The following is a 25,710-nucleotide window of genomic DNA, read 5'->3' on the forward strand; positions in this document are numbered from 1 at the left end:
TACAATACATAACATACATACATACTTGGCCTTGATTGAACTCCATATGTCTTTTTTTTTGTGGGCGTGGCCAAGGCAGCTGAGAAAGCAAGACGATGTCACGTTTCTGGATGGATTTGTGTCAGAAATCTGCTCTCTTTGTCACATTTCATAGCACCTTTAATAGGTTTGAAGATATCTAAATGTGAAACGTATTGCCATTTTATTCATCAAGAACAAACATCTTTATGAAAAAAAGAAAGAAAAAAAAAAAAGCACACAAATTGACAACATGAAGAGGGAGTTTTATTACTGAATTGTTTCGATAGGTACATCCATTTTTCCACATTCCGCGTAAAATATGACGGGACATTTCAAATTCACATTCAGATGAAATGAAAGGAGCTTTCAAACATCCTGCCTGAATTGACATGTAACACTTTCGGTGCCAATGACCGTGCTAGACGTGCAATCGTACTTCCGTCAAAACGAATCATTTTGGACTAAGAAATTAAAATTGAATCATTGGCACCCACACACACACACAATACATAAATAAATAAATAATAATACCAAACATAAACCAATTTTGACAATTTTAGCACAGAATTTGGCCATTTTTTTGCCTATTTATCAACCATTTGGAATCCCAAAATAATGATAAAGGAACCATTGGCACAAAAAAAAAAAAAATCAATAATACCAAACATAAACCAAATTTTACCTGAATATTAGCTCAGAATTTGGGCATTTTTGACCTTTTATCAACCATTTTGGGCACCCCAAAATAATCTCTTTGTACCAAAAATAAAGCATTGGCACACAAAAAATGTTATTTTAAAAAAAAAAAGACCAAAATTTTAGATCAGAATTTGGCCATTTTTGACCAGATGTAATCACGTTGGACTACAAATGCAATGTTTTGGGCAAAATGGAAACAAATTTTAACCAAGAAGTATGAATCTTGCAGTTCATTATTTTAACCGAGTTTTAGTATTAGAATCAGTGCCAAACCTCCCACTTCAAACGGATTGGACATCTTGCACCATCATGGCAGATGATGAGTTAACATCAAGCATAGGAGGGATACATCAAAATAGTATTCATAAAAAATAGAAAATGCCGATTGAAAAATACAGCTAAAAATGAGAAATTCCTCAAATTCAAAAATATTAAAAATGGAGGCATTTAATGACAGTATAAATTCCTCCTTTTCAAAAAAATGTTCTAATCCGTTTTCCTTATTTTTTTTATTTTGCTGTTATTTGTAGGGCTGCAGCTATCGATTATTTTAGTAGTCGATTAATCTATGAAATAGTTCGAATAATCGAGTAATCGGATTAGGAATATAAAAAATTTAAATACCTGATTTTAGCCTAAAATGGTATTTTAAAAAAAATAAATGATTGAGGACCTAAATACAACAAAAAAACAATATGCCAAATTGCATAGCAAACGTCCGCTAGCTTAAATGCTATAAAATGCTAACTTTTTTTTTTTTTTTTTTTTTTTTTTTACAATGCTCTTAACAAAGCGTTCAAAAGCATATTCCCACCAAAAACAGCTAAATAAACCTATAAATTAAATTACGAATGCAATAAAAAAAAAAACATTAGCTCTAGCAAAAACTTATGTTGGTCTTAACAGGGAGCAGCTGGATTCAGCCATGTTAAATGAGTTATGTCATATTCACTGTCAAAACAAACCATTACAATGCCACTTTAATTAAACGAATACTCGAAGCAGCAAAATTTAATTTGAAGCTTTTTTGTGTTTCAATTGCTACAGTTAGATTAATCGTTGCAGCACTGGTTAGTTGTATTTTTCATTGGAATATAATACATCTATATTTGATGATTATTTTGTAGTATGGGTGCTTTTTGATGTCTACGTTAAATGTCAATTCAGGCCCAAAACACACAAACATTTCTGGTTATACTTAGCTGGATAAATACGCTCCAATATATATTTATATATATATACAATGAATATATTTATACGTGTGCTGAAAGTCAAGCTGTGCTGCAATCCTTTTTGGGGGTGGGTGGTCCCGCTTTCCTATCACATGGCGGGTTGCTGTGGTTACCACTCACGATGAACAACGATGACGACGACGAAAAAAGGAAGAAAAGGAGTTTTAGAAGTTGAGCGTCTCCGACATCATCTTCCACCAATCCATCAGCTCCTCGCGCTCCTCCTCCTTTCGTTCCATCAGAGACTCCAGCTCAAAGTCCACCTAAAACCAATCAATGAACGAACGTTATAATCATAAATCAATACATGCGGTTTGAATGATCATTTAGCTTAGCATCCTTGAGCTACAAAGAGGTTTAAAGCAGTATTATTTAGTATATAGTATACAGAGTATATTAGTATACTATTATTATACACGCACCAGGGAACTATCTGGTAAACATTAGCATTATATAGCATTTAAGCTAGCGGACTTTTGCCATGCAAGTTAGCTAATTGTTGTAAACATTACCATTATATAGCATTTAAACTAGTGGACTTTTGCCATGCAAGTTAGCCAAATGTTGTTAACATTAGCATTAAATTGCATTTAAACTAGCGGACTTTTGCTATGCAAGTTAGCCAGTTGTTGGGAACATTAGCATTATATACCATTTAAGCTAGCGGACTTTTGCTATACAGGTCTGCTCGTGTAAATGCTATATAAAGCTAATGCTAAGTGGGCACCAGGAAGTATCTGGTAAACATTAGCATTATGTAGCATTTTAGCTACTGGACTTTTGCTAGGCAACTTGCATAGCAAAAGTACGCCTGCTTAAATGCTATATACTGCTAATGCTAGGTGTGCACCAGAAACTATATGGTAAACATTAGCATTATATAGCATTTACTGTAAGCTAGCTGACTTTTGCTGTACAAGTTAGCCAATTGTTGTAAACATTAGCATTATATAGCATTTAAGCTAGTGGACTGTTGCATGCAAGTTAGCTAATTATTCTAAACATTACCATTATATAGCATTTAAACTAGCTGACCTTTGCTACTCAAGTTAGCCAATCATTGTAAAATTTACCTCTCTATAGCATTTAAGCTAGCGGACTTTTGCTACGTAAGTTAGCCAATTGTTGTAAACATTAGCATTATATAGCATTTAAGCTAGTGGACTTTTGCTATGCAAGTTAGCACCAATTGTTGTAAACATTAGCATGATATAGCATTTAAGCTAATGGACTTTTGCGATGCAAGTTGGCCAAATGTTGTTAACATTAGCATTAAATAGCATTTATGATAGCGGACTTTTGCTATGCAGGTTAGCCAGTTGTTGGGAACATTAGCATTATATACCATTTAAGCTAGCAGACTTTTGCTATGCAGGTTGGCCAATTACAACAAAACAATGCATAGCAAAAGTCCGCTTGCTTGAATGCTAAATAAAGCTAATGCTAAGTGGGCACCAGAATGTATCTGGTAAACATTAGCATTATATAGCATTTCAGCTACTGAACTTTTGCTAGGCAAGTTAGCCAATCATTGTAAACATTAGCCTTATATAGCATTTAAGATAGCGGACTTGCAGCCAATTGTTGTAAACATTTGCATTATACGGCATTTAAACGAATGGACTTTTGCTATGCAAGTTAGCTAATATTTTTAAACATTAGCATTATATAACATTTAAGCTAGCAGACTTTTGCTACGCAATTAGCCAATTGCAATAATGCAACAAAACAATGCATGGTCTGCTAGCTTAAAGGCTATATAATAGCCTTATGTTGCAATGTTGCAGTTTGCTAAGTTACATCGCAAAGGGTCGCTAGTTTAAATGCTATATAATGCCTATGCTAGGTATGCAGCAGAAACTATCTGGTAAACATTAGCATTATATAGCATTTACTGTAAGCTAGCGGACGTTTGCCACGCAAGTTAGCCAATTGTTGTAAACATTAGTATTATATAGCATTTAAGCTAGTGGACTGTTGCATGCAAGTTAGCTATTTATTGTAAACATCACCATTATATAGCATTTAATCTAGCGGACCTTTGCCATTCAAGTTAGCCAATCGTTGTAAAACTTACCTTTCTATAGCATTTAAGCTAGCGGACTTTTGCTACGCAAGTTAGCCAATTGTTGTAAACATTAGCCTTATATAGCATTTAAGATAGCGGACTTTTGCTACACAAGTTAGCTAAATGTTGTAAACATTTGCATTATATGGCATTTAAGCTAATGGACTTTTGCTATGCAAGTTAGCTAATATTTTTAAACATTAGCATTATATAACATTTAAGCTAGCGGACTTTTGCTACGCAGGTCAGCCAATTGCAATAATGCAACAAAACAATGCATAGTCTGCTAGCTTAAATGCTATATAATAGCCTTATGTTGCATTGTTGCAATTGGCTAACTTACATAGCAAAGGATCGCTAGTTTAAATGCTATATAATGCTAATGTTTACAACAATTGGCTAACTTGCATAGCAAAAGTACGCTAGCTTAAATGCTATATACTGCTAATGCTAGGTATGCAGCAGAAACTATCTGGTAAACATTAGCATTATATAGCATTTACTGTAAGCTAGCGGACGTTTGCCATGCAAGTTAGCCAATTGTTGTAAACATTAGCATTATATAGCATTTAAGCTAGTGGACTGTTGCAGGCAAGTTAGCTAATTATTGTACAGATTACCATTATGTAGCAGTTAAACTAGCTGACCTTTGCTATTCAAGTTAGCCAATCGTTGTAAAACTTACCTTTCTATAGCATTTAAGCTGGCGGACTTTTGCTATGCAAGTTAGCCAATTGTTGTAAACATTAGCATTATATAGCATTTGGGCTAGCAGACTATAGACCCTACCCACCGACGTCACAAAATCACGTGCTCGCTGTATGGTTCCGCCCACTTGTCCGTCATTTTGTGTCTGTATTATCAATGGTCTCAATTGATCCAGCAATTTATAATGCATTTCATGGAAGACCCGGTGCTTTCGGATGCTGTAAACTCACTTGATGCGTTGCATAAAAGGCGTTATGTGGAAAGCTTCAGTTTATCCATTCGCCAGATCCATATTTGATGCCTAAATCGATGTTTTTCGACGCGCTGTCTCCGCCGTATTTGCCTGACATCTGCTAGCTACCCTGAACTGTACAACTATCTTGTCCACGCAAAATCAGCCTATTCTCACGAAAGTTTGAAAAACTTTAAGAGCTTGGAGGCTTATAAATACTTCGTTGCTGGTTGGGTGAAACAGGTCCTCGTCCACGAAAATTCGGCAGGAATCTATCTTGTGCTTGGAAAGGTGAGTTACGAAATTTTCAATTCAAAATCTTTTGTTATTGCTAACATCCACTGTCAAGTCTAATGTATTTCATGTCGTTTGTCAATGGAGTTAGGGCTTTTAATCTTTATATGGTTTAGCGATAGCACTCTCACTACATACATACGTGTATGTTGTCGGCGATTAGCCTAGCAATGATCTTAATTGTGGTTGTCAGCCCAAAACCCTCTAAATATATATTAAATGCATCTTACCAGATATAAAATGACTACCGGCCGCCACACACGCCTTCACCATTTTGATTATTAATGTTAAGGAGCAGAAAAACACGTCGTAAATAGGAGGAATGTACGTAGCCGTAACAGGGAAACATGATGTGTTGACGGACAATTGGGCGGCACCAGTCAGGAAGAAGGAGTTGTGACGTCACGTGGGTAGGGTCTACTGCAATGCAAGTTAGCCAAATGTATTAAACATTAGCATGATATAGCATTTAAGCTAGTGGATTTTTGCTATGCAAGTTAGCCAATTGTTGTAAACATTAGCATGATATAGTATTTAAGCTAGTGGACTTTTGCTAGGCAAGTTAGCCAATTGCACAATGCAACAAAACTGCATAGGAAAAATCTGTTGGCGTAAATGCTATATAGTAGCCAATTGTTGCTAACCCTAACCCTTGGCTAACTTATATAGCAAATGTCCGCTAATTTAAATACTATATAGCCTACTACTAATTCTAAGTGTGCACCAGAAACTATCTGGTAAACATTAGTATTATATAGCATTTTAGCTAGCAGACTGTTGCTAATGCTACACAAGTTAGCCAATTGTTTTAAAAGGTAGCATTTTAGAGCATTTAAGCTAGTGGACGGTTGCTAATGCGATGCAAGTTAGCCAATTGTTTTAAACACTTGCGTAGCAAAGGTCCGCTATCTTAAATGCTGTATTATGCAAATGTTTACCAGATAGTTTCTGGTGCGCACTAGTACAGAGTCTAGTCAGAACATAGACAGAAATAAAATAAATTTAAGCAATACGGTGTGCACCAGATTGTTTTACTTAAATTATCAATAGCTGCTGCTCTTTAATTACAACATTATTCTCGTGCAGCTATTTTTTATTTCACAATACTCTGTTATAGGTGAGAGAGAAATGAGTGAATTTTTCCGGTACCCTGGTGGCGGGGCTGTAGGCGACGGCCACTTTCTTGATGACGCTCAAGTATCCCGGAGCCGATGCCGCCACTTTGTAGTTGCCAGGAATCAGCAGGCGCCAGTAGTCGCCGTCTTTGGCTGGCAAGGCAGAAAAAAAACCAAAAACATCAATTTCATCGACTTGGGGAAGGTTCATCGGCCAAAAAAAAAACAACAAAAAAGCGATTTTTCAGCGTTCGAGACCTGTGGTGACGTCGTGGTCGATGCCTTCCACCGAGATGGTGGCGTTGCTGATGGCGTTGCCCTGCAGGTCTCGCACGAAGCCCTTGACACCGCGATGAACCTGCCGGCAAATTTGTTACAATCGGTGGTTAAATTGGGATTTAATATTGATAATAAATATTTTTATGAATTAGACATTTGTAATTATTAATTATTATTATTACAGCTGTCAAAAGGTGTTAATTATTTTTTTTTTAATTGATCAATTAACGCACATGCTCCGCTCAAACAGATTAAAATGACAGCAGTGTGATGTCCGCTTGTTACTTGTTTTTTGGTGGCCTCTGCTGGCGCTTGGGTCCAAATGATTTTATGGGTTTAACCACAATGAGTGAGCATGGCGTAATTATTGACATCAACAATGGCGAGCTAGTTTATTTTTTGATTGAAAATTTCACAAATTTTAATAAAACGAAAACATTAAGATTGGTTTTAATATAAAATTTCTATAACTTGTACTAAGATTTATCTTTTAAGAACTACAAGTCTTTCTATCCATGGATCGCTTTAAGAGAATGTTAATAATGTTAATGCCATCTTGTTGATTTATTGTTATAATAAACAAATACAGAACTTATGTACCGTATGTTGAATGTATACGTCCGTCTTGTGTCTTATCTTTCCATTCCAACAATAATTTACAGAAAAATATGGCATATTTTATAGATGATTTGAATTGCGATTAATTACGGTTAATTAATTTTTAAGCTGTAATTAACTCGATTAAACATTTTAATCGTTTGACAGCCCTAATTATTATTTTAATTAGTAATGATAATTTAATGATTAATAAATGAGCAATTTTCTGAACTCAATTTAACAGGGACAGTGACACCGGGGACGAAGAGAAAACCTTTATTTATTTATTTTAATTCAATGATATATTTTAACTTAAAAACATCTCATCTAATAAAATAAACATACCAAAATGTTTTTTTTTTTTTTTTTTTTAATAACCAAAAATACTCCGATATAGGGATAATGTCATGAGGAGTGACATCTTCCTGTCCTAAGATGGCCACCATGGGCACACGCAGCACATCTAACGTTACATGTAGGATACGCACGCCAGCCTTACCTGCTGTATGTAGTTAACCAGGGAGTCTTGGTTCTGCTCCCAGTAGCTCTTGAGCGTGTCCTCGGCGGGGAATTTGTCGCAGCTCAGCTCCAGCGTGATCTCGAAGCAGTTGCTGCTCAGGTAGTTGAAGTCTTGCATTCCTGCCGGCACAACCAGTAACCGGCGGCCATCTTAACACAAGGCGGAGCTCTAATACAGCCAAGCTAAAGGGAGTCATTTCCTCCACTATAAAATTTTGCCAAATTTTGACGGATTTTCAAAAACTTCGGTTTATAATAAACTGTAAAAACATAGCTATAGTTCATTCATTCAAAATATATATATAAATAAATTGAAAATTTTCCAGGGCACTCGTTGGCTGCCATAACTGGATGTCCAATCCGTTTGAAGTGGGAGAAATGGCAGTAAATGTCAATGGCAGTCAATAAGAAAATAGCAGTTGCTTTTACATTAATCAAATTTTGATGACTTGATTTGAATGTCAATGCATTGAGTTTGATGGGAACTTTGCCCCTCCCAACATGGCTGCCCTGTGGCCACGTTGGTAAAGGCGATGAAAGCTCTTTTCGTGCTTCTGACGCCAATTGAAATAAATATAACATGAATCGATGTCCAATCCATTTAAAGTGCGAGGGTTGGCGGCGAATGAATGTTCGTTTATTTGCTGCTAGCCCTCCCGTTTTAAACGGATTGGAAGTCTAGTGCCATCAATTGGCATACAATGAGTACATAATATATGCTTTGGTTGTGGTGGTTGGGAAATAAGCTAGCTATGACTTGATTTAAATGTCAACACTTTGACTTTGATGGGAACTTTGCCCCTACCAACATGGCCACATTGGTTAGGGCGATGAAAGCTCTTTTCATGCTTCTGCCTTCAATTGAAATGAGTATATCACTAGTGGACGTCCAATCCATTTGAAGTGATTCAAACTGATTGGACTTCTAGCGCCGTCAATGGCAGACAATGAGTACATAGTATATGCTCTAATCAAAATGGTTTGGGAACTAAGCTAGATATGACTTGATTTGAATGACAATGCATTGACTTGGATGGGAACTTTGCCCCTACCAACATGGCCGCCCATAGGGCACGTTGGTAAGGGTGATGAAATCTCTTCGTGCTTCTGCCGTCAATCGAAATGAGCGTATTGCCAGTAGACGTCCAATCTGTTTGAAGTGGGAGGGTTGGCCGTCTGTTCGTTCGCTTCCAACCCTCCCACTTCAAATAGATTGGACGTCCAGCGGCAAACGATGAGTGCATCGCAGAAGCTCTGATTAAAATGGTTTGGGAAATAAACTAGTTATGACTTGATTTGAATGTCAATGCATTGACTTTGCCCCTACCAACATGGCTGCCCTGAGGCCACGTTGGTAAGGGCAATGAAAGCTCTTTTCGTGCTTCTGCCGCCAATTGAAATGAGTATATGGCTAGTAGATGTCCAATCCATTTGAAGTGAGAGGTTGGCACAGATAATGAATGTTCGTTTATTCACTGCCATCCATCCCACTTCAAAAGCATTGGACATCTAGCGCTGTCAATAGCAGACAATGAGTACATACCTGTAGTGGATGCAAAGATAAAAATGGTTTGGGGAAATAAGCTAGCTATGACTTGATTTGAATGTCAATGCTTGACTTTGCCCCTACCAACATGGCTGCCTTGAGGCCATATTGGTAAGGGCGATGAAAGTTCTTTTCAGGCTTCTGCCGTCTATCGAAATTAGTTTATTGTTAGTAGAAGTCCAATCCATTTGAAGTGAGAGGGTTGGCATAGCAAATGAAAGTTTGTTTATTCACTGCCATCCCTCCCACTTCAAATGGATTGGACATACATAGAGCGCTGTCAATATCAGACAATGAGTACATAGTGGATGCTCTGATAAAAATTGGCTGAGAAATGAGCTTGCTATGACTTGATTTGAATGTTAATGCATTGACTTTAACGGGAACATTGCCCCTACCAACATGGCCGCCCTGAGGCCTTGTTGGTAAGGGCATTGAAAGCTCTTTTCCTGTTTCTACCATCAATCGAAATGAGTTTATTCGCTAGTAAATGTCCAATCCATTTGAAGTGGGAGGTTCGGCAGTTTGTTCGTTCGCTGCCAACCGTTCCACTTCAAATGGATTGGACGTCTAGAGCCGTCAATGGCGGGGCAATGAGTGCATAGCAGATGCTCTGATAAATAATTGCTTAGAAATGAGCTTGCTATGACTTGATTTGAATGTCAATGCTTTGACACTGCCCCTACCAACATGGCTGCCCTGAGGCCATTTTGGTAAGGGAGATGAAAAGTCTTTTCGTGCTTCTGCCGCCGTCTATCGAAATTAATTTATTGCTAGAAATCCAATCCATTTGAAGCGAGAGTGTTGGTGCAGCAAATTAATATTTGTTTATTCACTGCCATCCATCCCACTTCAAACGGATTGGACGTCTAGCAGCATCAATGGCAGACAACGAGTACATAGTGGATGCTCTGATCAAAATTGGCTGAGAAATGAGCTTGCTATGGCTTGAATGTAAATGCATTGAGTTTGATGGGAACTTTGCCCCTACCAACATGGCCGCCCTGAGGCCTTGTTAGTGAGGGCAATGAAATGTCTTTTCCTGACTCTCCCGTAAATCGAAATTATTTTATCCGCTAGTAGACGTCCAATCCATTTGAAGTGGGAAGGCCAGCAGTTTGTTCGTTCGCTGCCAACCCTCCCACTTCAATTGGATTGGGCGTCAATGGCAAGGCAATGAGTGCATAGCAGATGCTCTGATAAAAATGGGTTGTGGAAATAAGCTAGCTATGACTTGATTTGAATACCAACGCTTTGACTTAGCCCCTACAAACATGGCCGCCCTTATCGGACAAAAGGTCTTTTCAGGCTTCTGCCGTCAATTCAAATAAGTTTGTTCCTAATAGACGGACTCCTCACCCCCCGGTACGCTGTACCAGGCCCCCCCGTTGGTGACGCCGTCCTTGAAGCTGGCGTCGTCGTCGCTCTGGCGGCAAGGAGCCCGCCCCGGGTCCGACATGACGGGGTTGAAGGAGGAGTAGGCCTTGGCGAGCGACTTGAAGAGAGCGTCGTCTGGGCTGGCGCTGTACTCGTGGGCCGAGCCTGCGGCAGAAACGCCGGCTCACGTCGGTTCCGTTGGTAAAATGCGCAACGGCGGTCGGTCGCTCACCTGTGCGGGTTTCGTCGTACGGGTAATTGGCCACCACGTCGCCCCCGTGAAGGTTGGCCGACAGGACAAAGGGGACGTCCATGATCCAGCGGATCACCGCTTTGGTCTCCGGTGCCAGCTGCCCATGTTGACAAAAGACCCGTTCATTTAGAAAAACATTTAAAACTAGAAAATGCCATTTCAGATTCACTTTCTGTTCATATTTGGTCATTTCCTTTTGGTTTTTGGGCATTTAGGGGCACTTCCTGGAGATATTTAGTCACTTCCTGTTAATCTTGAGGCATTCCAAGGTCACTTCCTGTTGATTTTCAGACTTTTTGTCCATTTAGGGGTAACTTCCGGTTCATAACAGGTCACTTCCTGTTCATTTATGGGCATTTAGCGGTCACTTCCTGTTCATATCGGATCACTTCATGTTGATTTTAGGGCATTTCAGGTTCCCTTCCTGTTCATATCAGGTCATTTCCTGTTGATTAGGAGTCATTTCGGGGTCACTTCCTGTTCATATTGGGTCACTTCCTGTCATTTTGTGGCATTTTAGGGTCACTTCCTGTTGATTTGGGAGCATTTAGAGGGTCACTCCCTGTTCATATTGGGTCACTTCCTGTTGTTTTGTGGCATTTTAAGGTCACTTCCTGTTTATATCGAGTCACTTCCTGTTTATTTTCGGGCATTTAGGGGTCACTTCCTGTTCATATCGGGGCAATTCCTGTTGATTTTAGGGCATTTTAGGGTCACTTTCTGTTTGTATTGGGCCACTTCCTGTTGATTTGGGGGCATTTAGGGGTCACTTCCTGCTGATTTTAGGGCATTTTAGGTTCCATTCCTGTACATATCGGGTCGCTTCCTGTTGATTTGTGGGCATTTCGGGGTCACTTCCTTTTCATATTGGGTCAACTTCCTGTTGATTTCGGGGCATTTAAGGGTCATTTCCTGTTCATATCAGGTTACACTTTAGGTCATATTGGGTCACTTCTTGTTGATTTTGAGTTATTTCGGGGTCACTTCCTGTTCATATTGGATCACTTTTTGTTGTTTTGTGGCATTTTAAGGTCACATCCTGTTTATATCGAGTCACTTCTTGTTGATTTTCGGGCATTTAGGGGTCACTTCCTGTTCTTATCAGGTCAATTCCTGTTGATTTTAGGGCATTTTAGGGTCACTTCCTGTTTATATCGGGCCACTTCCTGTTGATTTGGGGGCATTTAGGGGTCACTTTCTGCTGATTTTAGGGCATTTCCGGTTCCATGCCTGTACATATCGGGTCACTTCCTGTTGATTTGTGGGCATTTCGGGGTCACTTCCTTTTCATATTGGGTCAACTTCCTGTTGATTTCGGGGCATTTAAGGGTCATTTCCTGTTCATATCAGGTTACACTTTAGGTCATATTGGGTCACTTCTTGTTGATTTTGAGTCATTTCGGGGGTCACTTCCTGTTCATATTGGATCACTTTTTGTTGTTTTGTGGCATTTTAAGGTCACATCCTGTTTATATCGAGTCACTTCCTGTTGATTTTCGGGCATTTAGGGGTCACTTCCTGTTCATATCAGGTCAATTCCTGTTGATTTTAGGGCATTATAGGGTCACTTCCTGTTTATATCGGGCCACTTCCTGTTGATTTGGGGGCATTTAGGGGTCACTTTCTGCTGATTTTAGGGCATTTCCGGTTCCATGCCTGTACATATCGGGTCACTTCCTGTTGATTTGTGGGCATTTCGGGGTCACTTCCTTTTCATATTGGGTCATTTCCTGTTGATTTCGGGGCATTTAGGGGTCATTTCCTGTTCATATCAGGTTACAATTTAGGGCATTTCAGGTTCCCTTCCTGTTCATATTGGGTCACTTCGAGTCATTTCGGGGTCACTTCCTGTTCATATTGGATCACTTCCTGTTGTTTTACGGCATTTTAGGGTCACTTTCTATATATATCGGGTCACTTCCTGTTGACTTGGGGGCATTTAACAGTCACTTCCTGTTCATATTGCATCACTTCCTGTTGATTTTAGGGCATTTTAGGTTCCTTCCTATTCATACTGGGTCATTTCCTGTTGATTTTGAGTCATTTCGGGGTCACTTCCTGTTCATATTGGGTCACTTGTTGCTTAGTGGCATTTTAGGGTCACTTCCTGTTGATATGGGTCACTTCCTGTTGACTTGGGGGCATTTAAGGGTCACTTCCTGTTCACATTGGATCACTTCCTGTTGATTTTAGGGCATTTTAGGTTCCCTTCCTATTCATGCTGGGTCACTTCCTGTTGACTTTGAGTCATTTCGGGGTCACTTCCTGTTCATATTGGGTCACTTCCTGTTGTTTTGTGGCATTTTAGGGTCAATTCCTGTTGATATCGGGTCACTTCCTGTTGATTTGAGGCTTTTCGTTGTTACTTCCTGTTGATTTTTGGGCATTCAGGGCTAACTTCCTGTTCATTTTGGGGCATTTAGGGGTGACTTCCTGCTCATATCAGGTCACTTCCTGTTGTTTTGGGGGCATTTTAGGATCACTTCCTGTTGATATCTGGTCACTGCCTGTTTATTTGGAGGCATTTAGAGCTCACTTTCTATTGACACCGGGTCACTTCCTGTTGATTTTGAGGCTTTTAGTTATTACTTCCTGTTGATTTTGGGGCTTTTAGGGGTAACTTCCTGTTCATAACAGGTCACTTCCTGTTGATTTTGGGGCAGTTTGGGGTCACTTCCAGTTGATATCTGGTCACTTCCAGTTGTTTTGTGGGTAGTTCGAGGTCACTTCCTGTTGTTTTGGGGGCATTTTGGGGTCACTTCCTGTTGATTTTGTGGCAGTCCAAGGTCACTTCCTGTTGATTTTCATGCTTTTGGTTATCACATCCTGTTGATATCAGGTCACTTCCTGATGTTTTGTGGACAGTTCGGGGTCACTTCCTGTTGATTTTTCGGCTTTTTGTTATCGTTTTTTGTTGATATTTGGGCATTTAAGGGTAGCTTCCTGTTCACAACAGATCACTCTATTTTGTGGGCATTTTGGGTCACTTCCTGTTGACATCGAGTCACTTCCTGTTGATTTGGGGGCAATTTGTGGTCCTTTTCCTTTTTCGTTCAGGCGAATGGAAGTTTGCCATTGAAATGAATGGTGGGCAAATAGGGCCATTGTGAATCAATGGGAAATTTTGCCCATTCAAAATGAATGGGCATTTTTTGGCCGAACTGTATACAAGTGGTCTACAAAAAAAAAAAAAAAAAAAAAGACCCTCATGCGATATTTACGAACAGCAGTACGTGGACGAACCTTGGTGTTTTCATCCACCGACTTCTTGATGTTTTGCAGCAGATGATTGTTGGCTCCGCCTTCTCGCTCGTTGATGTAGGCGATCCTGTCCAGGTCGGGGAAGTTGCGGTTCAGGTCCACCCCCTGCGCGTTGGTGCGGCCCACGAACCAGTCCTTGATCTCGCCGGACTGACAGAGCAGAAAGTCGGACAGTCGACTCGGACGTCGAGCGGGCGGGTGGCGGGCTCACCTGCGAGGCGGCTTTCTCGAAGCCGTCGGGGTTCATGGAGGGCATGAGGTGTACTCGTGTGTTGTGGATGAGGTCCACCACGGTCTGGTTCCCCCGTTGGTACTGGTCGCACAGGTACTGCGCCAAGTAGACCAGGAGTTCCCGGCCCACCGCTTCGTTGCCGTGCATGTTGGCCACGTACTTGAACTCGGGTTCGCCTAAAGAAAATGCCACATTTCAACGCTTGTCTTACAAAGTGTCAAATAGGATGGGACAGACAGTTTACAGCCCGATCGCGTATGGATCGCACCGTAAAACCCACCCAGTTTGATTAAAAAAAAAAAGGAGGCTAGGAGTAGTAGATCTGCTTTAAAAAAAAAAAAGGCTTAAACTATTGTATTTCATTTCAATAAAAGCAATAACGACTAATTACTTATATTTTCTATTCATTATTAAGTGTCAATTGAATGTTTTTCAATAGAAATCATTGCCAAAGGACAACTGTGACAATATTTTCCAGAGCTGATTCGAAAAGCATTCTGGGTAAAATATATTTCTGTTGAGATTGGTTGGAAAAGAAAATACACTTGTCACAAGGAAACGACAACAATACAAATATAATATAAACACATTTTAATTTTACATTTATTTTATAAATTTATCTTTTGTATTATTTTTGAGATTTTTATTTATTCATTTTTTTATTTTTTTATTTTTAGACGACAGCGCATCTAACACATTTGATTGTAATGTCATTTTTAATATGAGTTTGCTGAATTTGTCTACCGACAAATGAGAAATGACATGCAGTTCTCTGCTCTGTGCACGGTGAGGCGCTAAAATGCCAGCTATAATTAGAGCAAAGATGACTGCGTAAGAAAGCAATGAACTTCAAAACACGACTTTAACTCTGAAAACTAACCAAAAGGGTCCCTTCCAAAACTGCCTAATTTGGTCAAAAGTAGCCAAAATTTACATTATTATTTTTTGTAATAAAATTGAAAAACAAAAACTGCATATCAAAAAAAGTAATGAACTAGTGGAAAAACTGAAATGAGTTTGTCACTCCTAGACATCCACCTTTGTAGATTCACTGCCAGCCTTCCCGATTCAAACGGATTGGACGTCTAGCACCGTCCATGGCAGCCACTGAGTTAAGAGCAGATGAATTGACATGGATCAAATATATACTGTATATGTATATTTTTAAGAAATAAGCTCATTATGACTTGATTTGAAAGTCAATGCCTTTGATAGGAGGTCGCCCCTACCAACATGGCCGCCCTGGAACATGTTGGGATGGGACGTGAAAGCTCTTTTATGGCTTCTGCCATGAATTAAAATGAGTTTATCACTCTAGCGCACTCAATGGCAGACTTTTTACGTCCTTGTGGGGGCTCAGTGCTTTTAACAGGCACCACCCTAAAATATATATATAAATATAAATATAGATATAGATATATACGGGTTGCTATATACATCTATTCGCCACATCAGGTGATTCGGTGCAGTTTGTCATTATGGTTTCTGCGGCGACAAGAAGTCGGCGGGGACTGGGAGTCGCCGTGGCAACAGAGAACGGGGAGAGTGAAGCGGCCACTTATGAATAATTCACAACTCCTCTCTGCCTTTTATCCTTTCCGGCAATTTATTTTTAGTAGGAGCCTTCCCATGCATTTGGTTACTACACTTTTCCATGATGTCATTTGATGCGTCACAGCGTTTCAGCAGCTGGGTAGTAAAACAAGGGAGACTTCCATGATGACTCCTGTGAAATGGTGTCAACAACTTTTGCTTGAAAATACACTGGAAGGCTGCCATTTTGCTTCAAAGGAACCATTTTAGCTAAGAAGTACTCTCAACAAAAATTCAGCCCCTGTATACGGTTTGGGTTAGGAACATGAAATTTGGTAGGCTTGTCCGTAATGGCTAGACCCACAAAAATGTCTCAAGAACCCATGCCTGAAAAAACACAGTAGGTCTGCCGTTTTGGTCTGAAGCAGCCATTTTATTCAAAAAGCATCCACAGCATTTAAACAGAAATTCAGCCCCTGCAGACAATTTTACTTAGCTACATGAAATTTGGTGGTCATGTCTGACATGGCTAGACCCACAAAAAACTCTCAAGAACCTATGCTCGAAAACACACATGAGGTCCAAAATTTTGGCCCGAATTTTTTGCAGCCCCAGCAATTTTTATGTAAGAAAGGCCCTCTAGCATTGAAACAAAAATTCAGCCCCAGCAGATAGTTTTACTTAGCAACATAAAATTTGGTGGGCATGTCTGTCATGGCTAGACCCACAAAAAAGTCTCCGGAACCCATTCCTGAAAATTCATAGGAAGGCAGCCATTCTGGTTCAAAGCAACCATTTGAGCTAAGAAGCGCTCTCCAGGATTTGAACAAAAATTCAGCCCCTGCAGATAGTTTTACTTAGCAACTTGAAATTTGGTGGGTGTGTCCATCAAGGATAGACCCAAAAAATAGTCTCAAGAACCTATGCCTGAAAACACACATGAGGTCCAAAATTTTGGCCCGAAGCAGCCATTTTATGCAAGAAGAGCCCTCCAGCATTTAAACAAAAATTCAGCCCCAGCAGAAGGTTTTACTTAGCAACACGAAGTTTTTTGGGCATGTCTGTCAAGGCTAGAATCACAAAAAAGTCTCAAGAAACCATGCCTAAAAAACCCATAGAAAGGCAGCCATTCTGGTTCAAAGCAACCATTTGAGCGAAGAAGCGCTCTCCAGGATTTAAACAAAAAATCAGCCCCTGTAGATAGTTTTACTTAGCAACTTGAAATTTGGTTGGCATTTCCGTCAAGGCTAGAACCACAAAAAAGTCTCAAGAACCCATGCCTGAAAACATACATGAGTTCCACCATTTTGGCCTGAAGCAGCAATTTTATGCAAGAATGGCCCTCTAGCATTTTGACAAAAATTCAGCCCCGGCAGAAGGTTTTACTTAGCAACATGAAATTTGGTGGGCATGTCTATCTTGGATAGACCCACAAAAAAGTGTCAAGAACCCATGCCTGAAAACACACGGTAGGTCTGCCATTTTGGCCCGAAGTAGCAATTTTACACAAGAAGCGCCCTCTAGCATTTAAACAAAAATTCAACCCCGGCAGAAGGTTTTACTTAGCAACATGAAATTTGGTGGGCATGTCTATCTTGGATAGACCCACAAAAAAGTGTCAAGAACCCATGCCTGAAAACACACGGTAGGTCTGCCATTTTGGCCTGAAGTAGCAATTTTACACAAGAAGCGCCCTCTAGCATTTAAACAAAAATTCAACCCCGGCAGAAGGTTTTACTTAGCAACATGAAATTTGGTGGGCATGTCTATCTTGGGTGGACCCACAAAAAAGTCTCAAGAACCCATGCCTGAAAACCCATAGGAAGGCGGCCATTCTGGTTCAAAACAACCATTTGAGCTAAGAAGCGCTCTCCAGCATTTAAACAAAAATTCAGCCCCTGCAGATAGTTTTACTTAGCAACATGAAATTTGGTGGGCATGTCTGTCATGGTTAGACCCACAAAAAAGTCTCAAGAACCTATTCCTTAAAACACACAGGAAGACTTCCATTTAGGTTCAAAGAAGAAATGCACTCTAGGCTTTTTTTTTGCTATATTAGACCTGCTAGGCTATTTTACCTAGCAACATGAAAATTGGTGGGCATGTCTATCTGTGGTAGACCCACAAAAAAGTCTCAAGAATCCATTCCTGAAAACACATAAGAAGGCTGCCATCTTTGTTTAAAGCAGCCAATACAGGTCATTCCTGGCAGAACGCCTTGTAGAACAAAGCCCTTCTCAAGATTCTGTCCGATCTGGCTGTAAACATTTCACGAGTTAGTCGACTTCTTAGTAAACAGAGCGTAAACACCAACAGGGCACTGCATAAGGTTGTCACGTAACAGCACCGTGAAGATACCTGCCAGATGGCGGCCTACTAACGAACGGGGCTGGGCGGGGAGCCGAGCACGGGCTCAGCACGCTAAGCCGATCTGTTGCCGCGGCGACGGCTATTTCCACTCGCTCGGCTGGCGTAAAACGGAGATTTACATCTTGTCATTGCAAACCATCGTCCGCCGTCGAACGGCAACGTGCTGACGGCGATACACGTCCAATGCATTTGAGAGGGTGGTTGAGAAAAAATTTGAAATTGAAAAAATATGATGGCTGCGCCTGTTCTAAATAAACTAAATAAACTTTGAGTTTATTTAGATTTGTTCTTTCGCTGCCACCCTTTCCACTTCAAATGGATTGGACGTCTAGCGCCCTCAATGGTAGCCAATGAATGACTAGCAGTTGCTATCATAAAATATTCTTTTAAAAATTGGAAGAAAAGTGCTAGTTATGACTTCATTTGAACGTTAAGCATTGACTTGAATGGGAGTATCACCAAAGGACGGCCATGTTGGAAGGGGCAACAAATATGCTTCTGTCGTCAATTGAAATGACTATAACTAATAGACATTCAATTTTTTTGAAGTGGGGACGTTCGTTCCTCCGCTGCCAACCCTCCCACTTCAAATAGATTGGACGTCTAGCGCCATCAATGGCGGACAATGAGTTAAAAAAAATAAAAATTGTCATTACTCTGGCCAAGACGTACCCTGCCCCCAATGAGTTTATCACTAGTAAACGTCCAATCCATCATTTATTCGCTGCCACCTCTCCCACTTCCAATGGATTGGACGTCTAGAGACGTCAATGGCAGACAATGAATGACTATCAGTTGCTATGATGAAATAATCTTTTAGAAATAAGTTGGGAAGTAAGCTTGTTATGACTTCATTTTAAGGTTAATGCATTTACTTTGATGGGATTGTCACCAAAGGGCGGCCATGTTGGTAGGGGCAAAACATGTTCTTTTTATGCTTCTTCCATGAAATAAAATGGGTTTCTCACTAATTGCGTCCAATCCATCACTTATTTGTTGCAAACCCTCCCACCTCTGGTGGATTGGACGTCTACTGTCGTTAATGGCAGCCAATGAATGACTAACAGTTGCTATGATAAAATATTCTTTTAAAAATGGGTGAAGAAATATACCTGTTATGACTTCATTTTAACATTAACGCATGGACTTTAATGGGAATGTCGCCAAACGGTGGCCATGTTGGAAGGGGCAACAAATGGTGTTTTCATGCTTCTGCTGTAAATAGAAATTACTTCACACGAATAGATGTTCACCTAATTTGTAGCTAGATGTTTGTTCCTCCGCTTCTATCCTCCCCCTTCAAATAGATTGGACGTCTAGCGCCGTCAATGGCAGCCAACGAATGACGAGCAGTTGTTATAATAAAATAATCTTTTAAAAATGGGTACAGAAATAAGCTAGTGATGACTTCATTTAAATGTTAACACATTGACTTTAATGGGAATGTCACCAATGGGCGGCCATGTTGAATGGGGCAACAAATGGTCTTTTCATGCTTGTGCCGTCAATAGAAATGACTTTATACTAATACATGTTCAATTAATTTGTAGCTGGACATACATTCATCCGCTGCTAGCCCTCCCACTTCCAAAAGATTGGACGTCTATCACCGTCAATGGCAGACAATGAGTAAATAGCAAATGCTTTGACCTTGAGAAAATAAGCTCAGATGAGAAACAAACTAGTTCTGACTTCATTTTAACGTTAACGCATTGACTTCAATGGGAATGTCACCAAACGGCAGCCATGTTGGTAGGGGCAACAAATGCTCTTTTCTTTTCATGCTTCTCCCGTCAATAGAAATGACTTAACACTAATAGATGTTCAATTAATTTGTAGCTGGACACACGTTCATCTGCTGTCAACCCTCCCACATAAAAAAGATTGGACGTCTAGCACCATCAATGGCAACCAATGAATGACTAGCAGTTGCTATGATAAAATAATCTTTTAAAAATGGGTAGAGAGACAAGCGAGTGATGACTTCATTTCAATGTTAATCCATTGATCTAAATGGGAACGTCACCAAAGGGCGGCCATGTTGGAAGGGGCAACAAAACGGTCTTTTCATGCGTCTGACGTCAATAGAAAAAACTAACACTAAAAGATGTTCAATTAATTTGTAGCTGGACCTTCATTCCTCCGCTGCCAACCCTCCCACATCAAATAGATTGGACGTCTAGCACCGTCAATTGCGGACAATGAGTTAAAAAAATCAAATTTGTCCTTCCTCTGGCCAAAAAGTACCCTGCCCCCAATGAGTTTATCACTAGAAAACGTCCGATGCATCATTTATCCGCTGCCATCCCTCCCACTTCCAAAAGATTGGACGTCTATCACCGTCAATGGCCGACAATGAGTAAATAAATGCTTTGACCTTGAAAAAAATAATCTCAGATGAGACAAAAACAAGTTATGACTTCATTTTAACGTTAACGCATTGACTTTATTGGGAATGTCACCAAAGGGCGGCCATGTTGGTAGGGGCAACAAATGCTCTTTTCTTTTCATGCGTCTGCTGTCAATAGAAATGACTTAACACTAATAGATGTTCAATTAATTTGTAGCTGGACATACGTTCCTCCGCTGCCTCCCACATCAAATAGGGCGGACAATGCGTTAAAAAATAAAATTTGTCCTTCCTCTGGCCAGAAAGTACCCAGCCGAAAATGAGTTTATCGCTAGTAAACGTCCAATCCATCATTTATTCACTGCCAATCCTCCCACTTCAAATGGATTGAAGGTCTAGCACCGTCAATGGTAGCCAATGAATGACTAGCAGTTGCTATGATCAAATATTCTTTAAAAAAATGGTTGGAAAAATAAGCTAGTTATGACTTCATTTGAACGTTAATGCATTGACTTTAATGGGTGTGTGATCAAAGGGCGTCCATGTTGGTAGGGGCAAAACATGGCCTTTTCATGCTTCTTCTATGAAATAAAATGAGTTTTGAACTAATTGATGTCCAATCCATCACTTAGTCAGTACCAACTCTCCCACTTCCAATGGACTGGACGTCTAGCGTCGTCAATGGCAGTAAATGAATGACTAGCAGTTGCTATGATAAAATATTCATATAAAAATTGGTGAAGAAATATACCTTTTATGATTTCATTTTACCATTAACGCATTGACTTTAATGGGAATGTTGCCAAAGGGTGGCCATGTTGGAAGGGGCAACAAATGTTTTTTTTTCATGCTTCTGCTGTCAATAGAAATGACTTAACATGAATAGGTGTTCAATTAATTTGTAGCTGGACATTCGTTCGTCCGCTGCCAATCCTCCTACGTCAAATAGATTGGACGTCTAGTGCAGTCAAAAGCAGACCATGAGTGGAAAAAATAAAATTTGTCCTTCCTCTGGCCAAGACGTACCCTGCCGCCAATGAGTTTATCACAAGTAAAAGTCCATCATTTATCCGCTGCCAACCCTCCCACTGCATTGACTTATTGGGAATGCACCAAAGTACGGCCATGTTGGCAGGGGCAACACATGGTCTTTTCATGCTTCTGCCTTCAATAGAAATGACTCAACACTAATACATGTTCAGTTAATTTGTAGCTGGACATACGTTCATCTGCTGCCAACCCTCCTATGTCAAATAGATAACTCTCCCACTTCAAATGGATTAAATGTCTAGCACAGACAATGGCAAACAATGAGTTAAAAAATCACATTTGTCCTTCCTCTGGCCAAAAAGTACCCTGCCGACAATATGTTTATCACTAGGAATTGTCCGATCCATCATTTATTGGCTGCCATCCCTCCCACTTCCAAAGGATTGGACGTCTAGTGCCGTCGATGGCAGCCAATGAATGACTAGCAGTTGCTATGATAAAATATTCTTTTAAAAATGTGTTGAGAAATAAGCTTGTTATGACTTATTTTGAATGTTAACGCATTGACTTTAATGGGAATGTCACCAAAGGGCGGCCATGTTGGTAGAGGCAACAAATTGTCTTTTCATGCTTCTTCCATGAAATGAAATGAGTTTTTAACGAATTGATGTCCAATCCATCCCTTATTCGCTGCTAACCCTCCCACTTCCAATGGATTGGACGTCCAGCGCCGTCAATGGCAGCAAATAAATGACTAGCAGTTGCTATGATAAAATAATCTTTTAAACATGGATTGAGAAATATGGTAGTTATCACTTCATTTGAACGATAACACATTAACTTTAATGGGAATGTCGCCAAAAGGCGGCCATGTTGGAAGGGGCAACAAATGGTCTTTTCATGCTTCTGCCGTTAATAGAAATTACTCAATGCTAATAGATGTTCAATTAATTTGTAGCTGGACGTTCGTCTAGCCGCTGCCAACTCTTCCACTTCAAACGAATTGGACGTCTAGCACCGTCAATGGCATCCAATGAGTTTTTAAAAATATTTGTTCTTCCTCTGGCCAAGATGGCAATGGCAGCCAATGACTGAATAGCAGTTGCTACGATAAAATAGTCTTTAAAATGAGTTGAGAAATAAGCTAGTTATGACATCATTTTAACTTTGATGGGAACGTCACCAAAAGGCGGCCATGATGGAAGGGGCAACAAATGGTCTTTTCATGCATCTGCCGCAGGGCCAGCCCAGGCTATTTGTGGCCCCTAAGCAAAATAATGGAAAGGGGCACATATTTTTGGCCCACCATTTCATCATAGTGTACTGTGAAACCCATACATGCAATCCAACCCATACGTCCATATTTTGTATATTAATCAGATTTTGTTGCACTGCATACTTCAAACTTCTCTCCCCAAATGATTTTCAGTAGTTACAGTAGATAGCGCCAAAACCTTTTCTAAAAGTCGAAAGAAAGAAGTTAAGGAAGATTTTTTATTTTTTTAAGCTTGTAATCAAGTATCAAAACTCACAAAAGTCAAATAAAGCAAACTGTAGTAAACAAAATAGAACTAAATAAAATAATTGCCAGATTGGGGGCCCCCTAGTGGGCAGGAGCCCTAAGCAGCTGCATAGTCTGCGTTTAGGCTGGGCCGGCCCTGATCTGCCGTCAATTGAAATGTCTTTATCTCCTATAGACGTTCAGTTCATTTGAAGCGGGACCTTCTTTTATCTGCTGCCATACTCCCACTTCAAACGGATTGGACGTCTCTTGCCGTCAATGGCATCTGATGAAATCATTTCGATGAAATGACATTGGAGCACGGAGACCGATAAGGAGAGTGTGGCCATCGCAGTGCACCTGCCGCAGCATCTTTTGCCCGCAAAATGGCGGTTCGTCATTGCACCTTTCAATCTCTCGCTCTTTGTGCGCGCGCGTGATTATTTGCGTGGCGTGAAAAGAGCGCTCACCCGCTTCGTGCTTGCCGGGGTTGTCGGACATCTCCAGCACGAGGAGCTCGCGGCCCTCGACGCTCTCGCCGACGGTGTAGATGCGCGCGATGGTGGGACACTGCAGCCACACGGACACCAGCGCCTTCCGCAGCTCGTCGTAGCGGTGGTACTCCATCGACATGTCGTCCGCCGACGTGAGAGCCAGCTGCAGCAGCAGCAGTAAAGCAAACTTGGCGGCCATCGCTGGAGTGATCGGAAGAAGAAAAGAAAAGAGAAGACGGATGTTGGCCTCGCTCGATGCGCTGCCCGAAAGTCTTCAAGGATGCGTACCTGAGTGGGAAGCGTCAAGTATGTGGAAACGGGATAGGCGCGCGCCTCCGGGCGGGCTTTCAAAATAAAAGAAGATACATAACGTTGCCTGAGCGGTTCAAGTTGGACCCTTGAACTTTCGAATGTTATTGGGGGCCTGAGTAGCCTTGCAAGCAAGGTGATTGGTTTCTGATTGATTGATTGATTGATTGATTGATTGATTGATTGGTTGATTGATTGATTGATTATGCAGTAGCAGTTTTCTCCGTGGGTTTTTTGAAAAAATAAAATTTAAAAACATCCAAAACACTACATGTCCAACCATTTTTGACCAAATCGCATAAGTTACACATAAAAAAATTCCAGGACGATAAGTGAAATAAAAGTTGTACAGCCATGCAACAGGACGTGTACCTCAAATGTCACCAAATCAACAGGAAGTGACCGGATATCAACAGGAAGTGTCCCCAAAATGTCCCTATAATCAACACTAAGTGGCCTGATATCACCAGGACGCGTCCCTTAAATGTCCCCAAAACAACACCAAGTGACCTGTTATCAACAGGGCGTCCCCCAAATGTCTCCAAATCAACACGAAGTGACCTGATATAAGCAGGAAGTGTCCCCAAATCAACAGGACGTGACCCGTCATCAACAGGACGTACCCCCCAAATGTCCCCAAATCAACAGGAAGTGACCTGATATCAACAGGGCGTGTCCCCCAAATCAACAAGATGTAACCTGATATCAATTGGACGTTTCCCTAAAATCGCTCCTAATCAACACAAAGGGACCTGTCAGCAACAGGACATGTCCCCCAAATGTCCCCAAATCAACAGAAGGTGACCTTATGTCAACAGGACATGTCCCCTAAATGTCCCCAAATCAACAGGAAATGACCTGTTATCAACAGGGCGTGTCCACCAAATGTCCCCGAATCAACAAGTCCCTGAAATGTCCCCAAATCAACAGGAAGTGACCTTATATCAACAGGACATGTCCCTGAAATGTCCCCAAATTAACAGGAAGCGACCTGATATCAACAGGAAATGTCCCCGAAATGTCCACAAATAAGCAGCAAGTGACCAGATATAATCAGGAAGTGTCCCCGAAATCAACACGAAGTGACCTCATATCAATTGGACGTGTCCCCTAAATGTCCCCAAATCAACAGAAAGTGACCTGTTATTAACAGGGTGTGTCCCCCAAATCAACACAAAGTGACCTGATAGAAATCTGGACGTGTCCCTGAAATGTCCCCAAATCAACACAAAGTGACCTGTTGTCAACAGGGCGTGTCCCCAAATCAACAGGTCCCTGAAATGACCCCAAATTAACACAAAGTGACCTGTCATCAGCAAAGCGTGCCCCCCAAATGTCCCAAAATCAACAGGAAGGGACCTGATATCATCAGGACACATCCCTGAAATGTCCCCAAATCAACAGGAAGTGACCTGTCATCAACGGGGCATGTCCCCCAAATCAAGAGGAAGTGACTTGATAGATCTGCATCTACCACAGCAAAGCCCCATCATAATTTCTCCAGAAATGGCCTTTTCTATTTTTTTAATAAGGTGCCATTTGTACGTAACAGAGGGGACATTAAATAATAAAGTTATGCAACCTTCACATGGTGTTGTGATTGGTGAATATGGTAAATGTCACTTGTCCAGTTGAAAAATTGCATGTGAACGACCCCTCGAGTCGTACTTTCTACAGGAGAACCTCGATTTTATTATGATACCAGAGTTTCCTAGATGGGTCGACCTTTT

At 40.7% G+C, this 25,710-nt stretch overlaps 1 protein-coding gene across 1 annotated transcript; it reads right to left on the reverse strand.

Moving 5' to 3' along the window:
- Positions 1 to 263: 263 nt before the first annotated feature.
- On the reverse strand, positions 264 to 23,977 carry cpe (carboxypeptidase E). Its single transcript, XM_057844577.1, has 9 exons — positions 23,648 to 23,977; positions 14,413 to 14,609; positions 14,184 to 14,351; positions 10,920 to 11,037; positions 10,670 to 10,852; positions 7,745 to 7,884; positions 6,628 to 6,727; positions 6,404 to 6,522; positions 264 to 2,215 (listed from the first exon to the last, which is right to left on the reverse strand). The coding sequence occupies exons 1-9, from the start codon at positions 23,868 to 23,870 to the stop codon at positions 2,117 to 2,119; spliced, it is 1,347 nt and encodes a 448-aa protein (XP_057700560.1). The 5' UTR covers positions 23,871 to 23,977; the 3' UTR covers positions 264 to 2,116.
- Between the last annotated feature and the right edge of the window lie 1,733 nt (positions 23,978 to 25,710).

The sequence above is a fragment of the Corythoichthys intestinalis genome, chromosome 8 (genome assembly GCF_030265065.1).
Source record: "Corythoichthys intestinalis isolate RoL2023-P3 chromosome 8, ASM3026506v1, whole genome shotgun sequence".
NCBI lineage: Eukaryota > Metazoa > Chordata > Actinopteri > Syngnathiformes > Syngnathidae > Corythoichthys > Corythoichthys intestinalis.

Bases quoted from the DNA above. Each gene is read 5' to 3' on its own strand.
- cpe (XM_057844577.1), bottom strand. From the start codon at position 23,870: ATGGCCGCCAAGTTTGCTTTACTGCTGCTGCTGCAGCTGGCTCTCACG. The intron at 7,885-10,669 runs GTGAGGAGTCCG...TTGTGCCGGCAG, and splicing joins CTGGTACAGCGTACCGGGGG to GAATGCAAGACTTCAACTAC. The intron at 6,728-7,744 runs GTAAGGCTGGCG...ATTTGCCGGCAG, and splicing joins TGGTTAACTACATACAGCAG to GTTCATCGCGGTGTCAAGGG.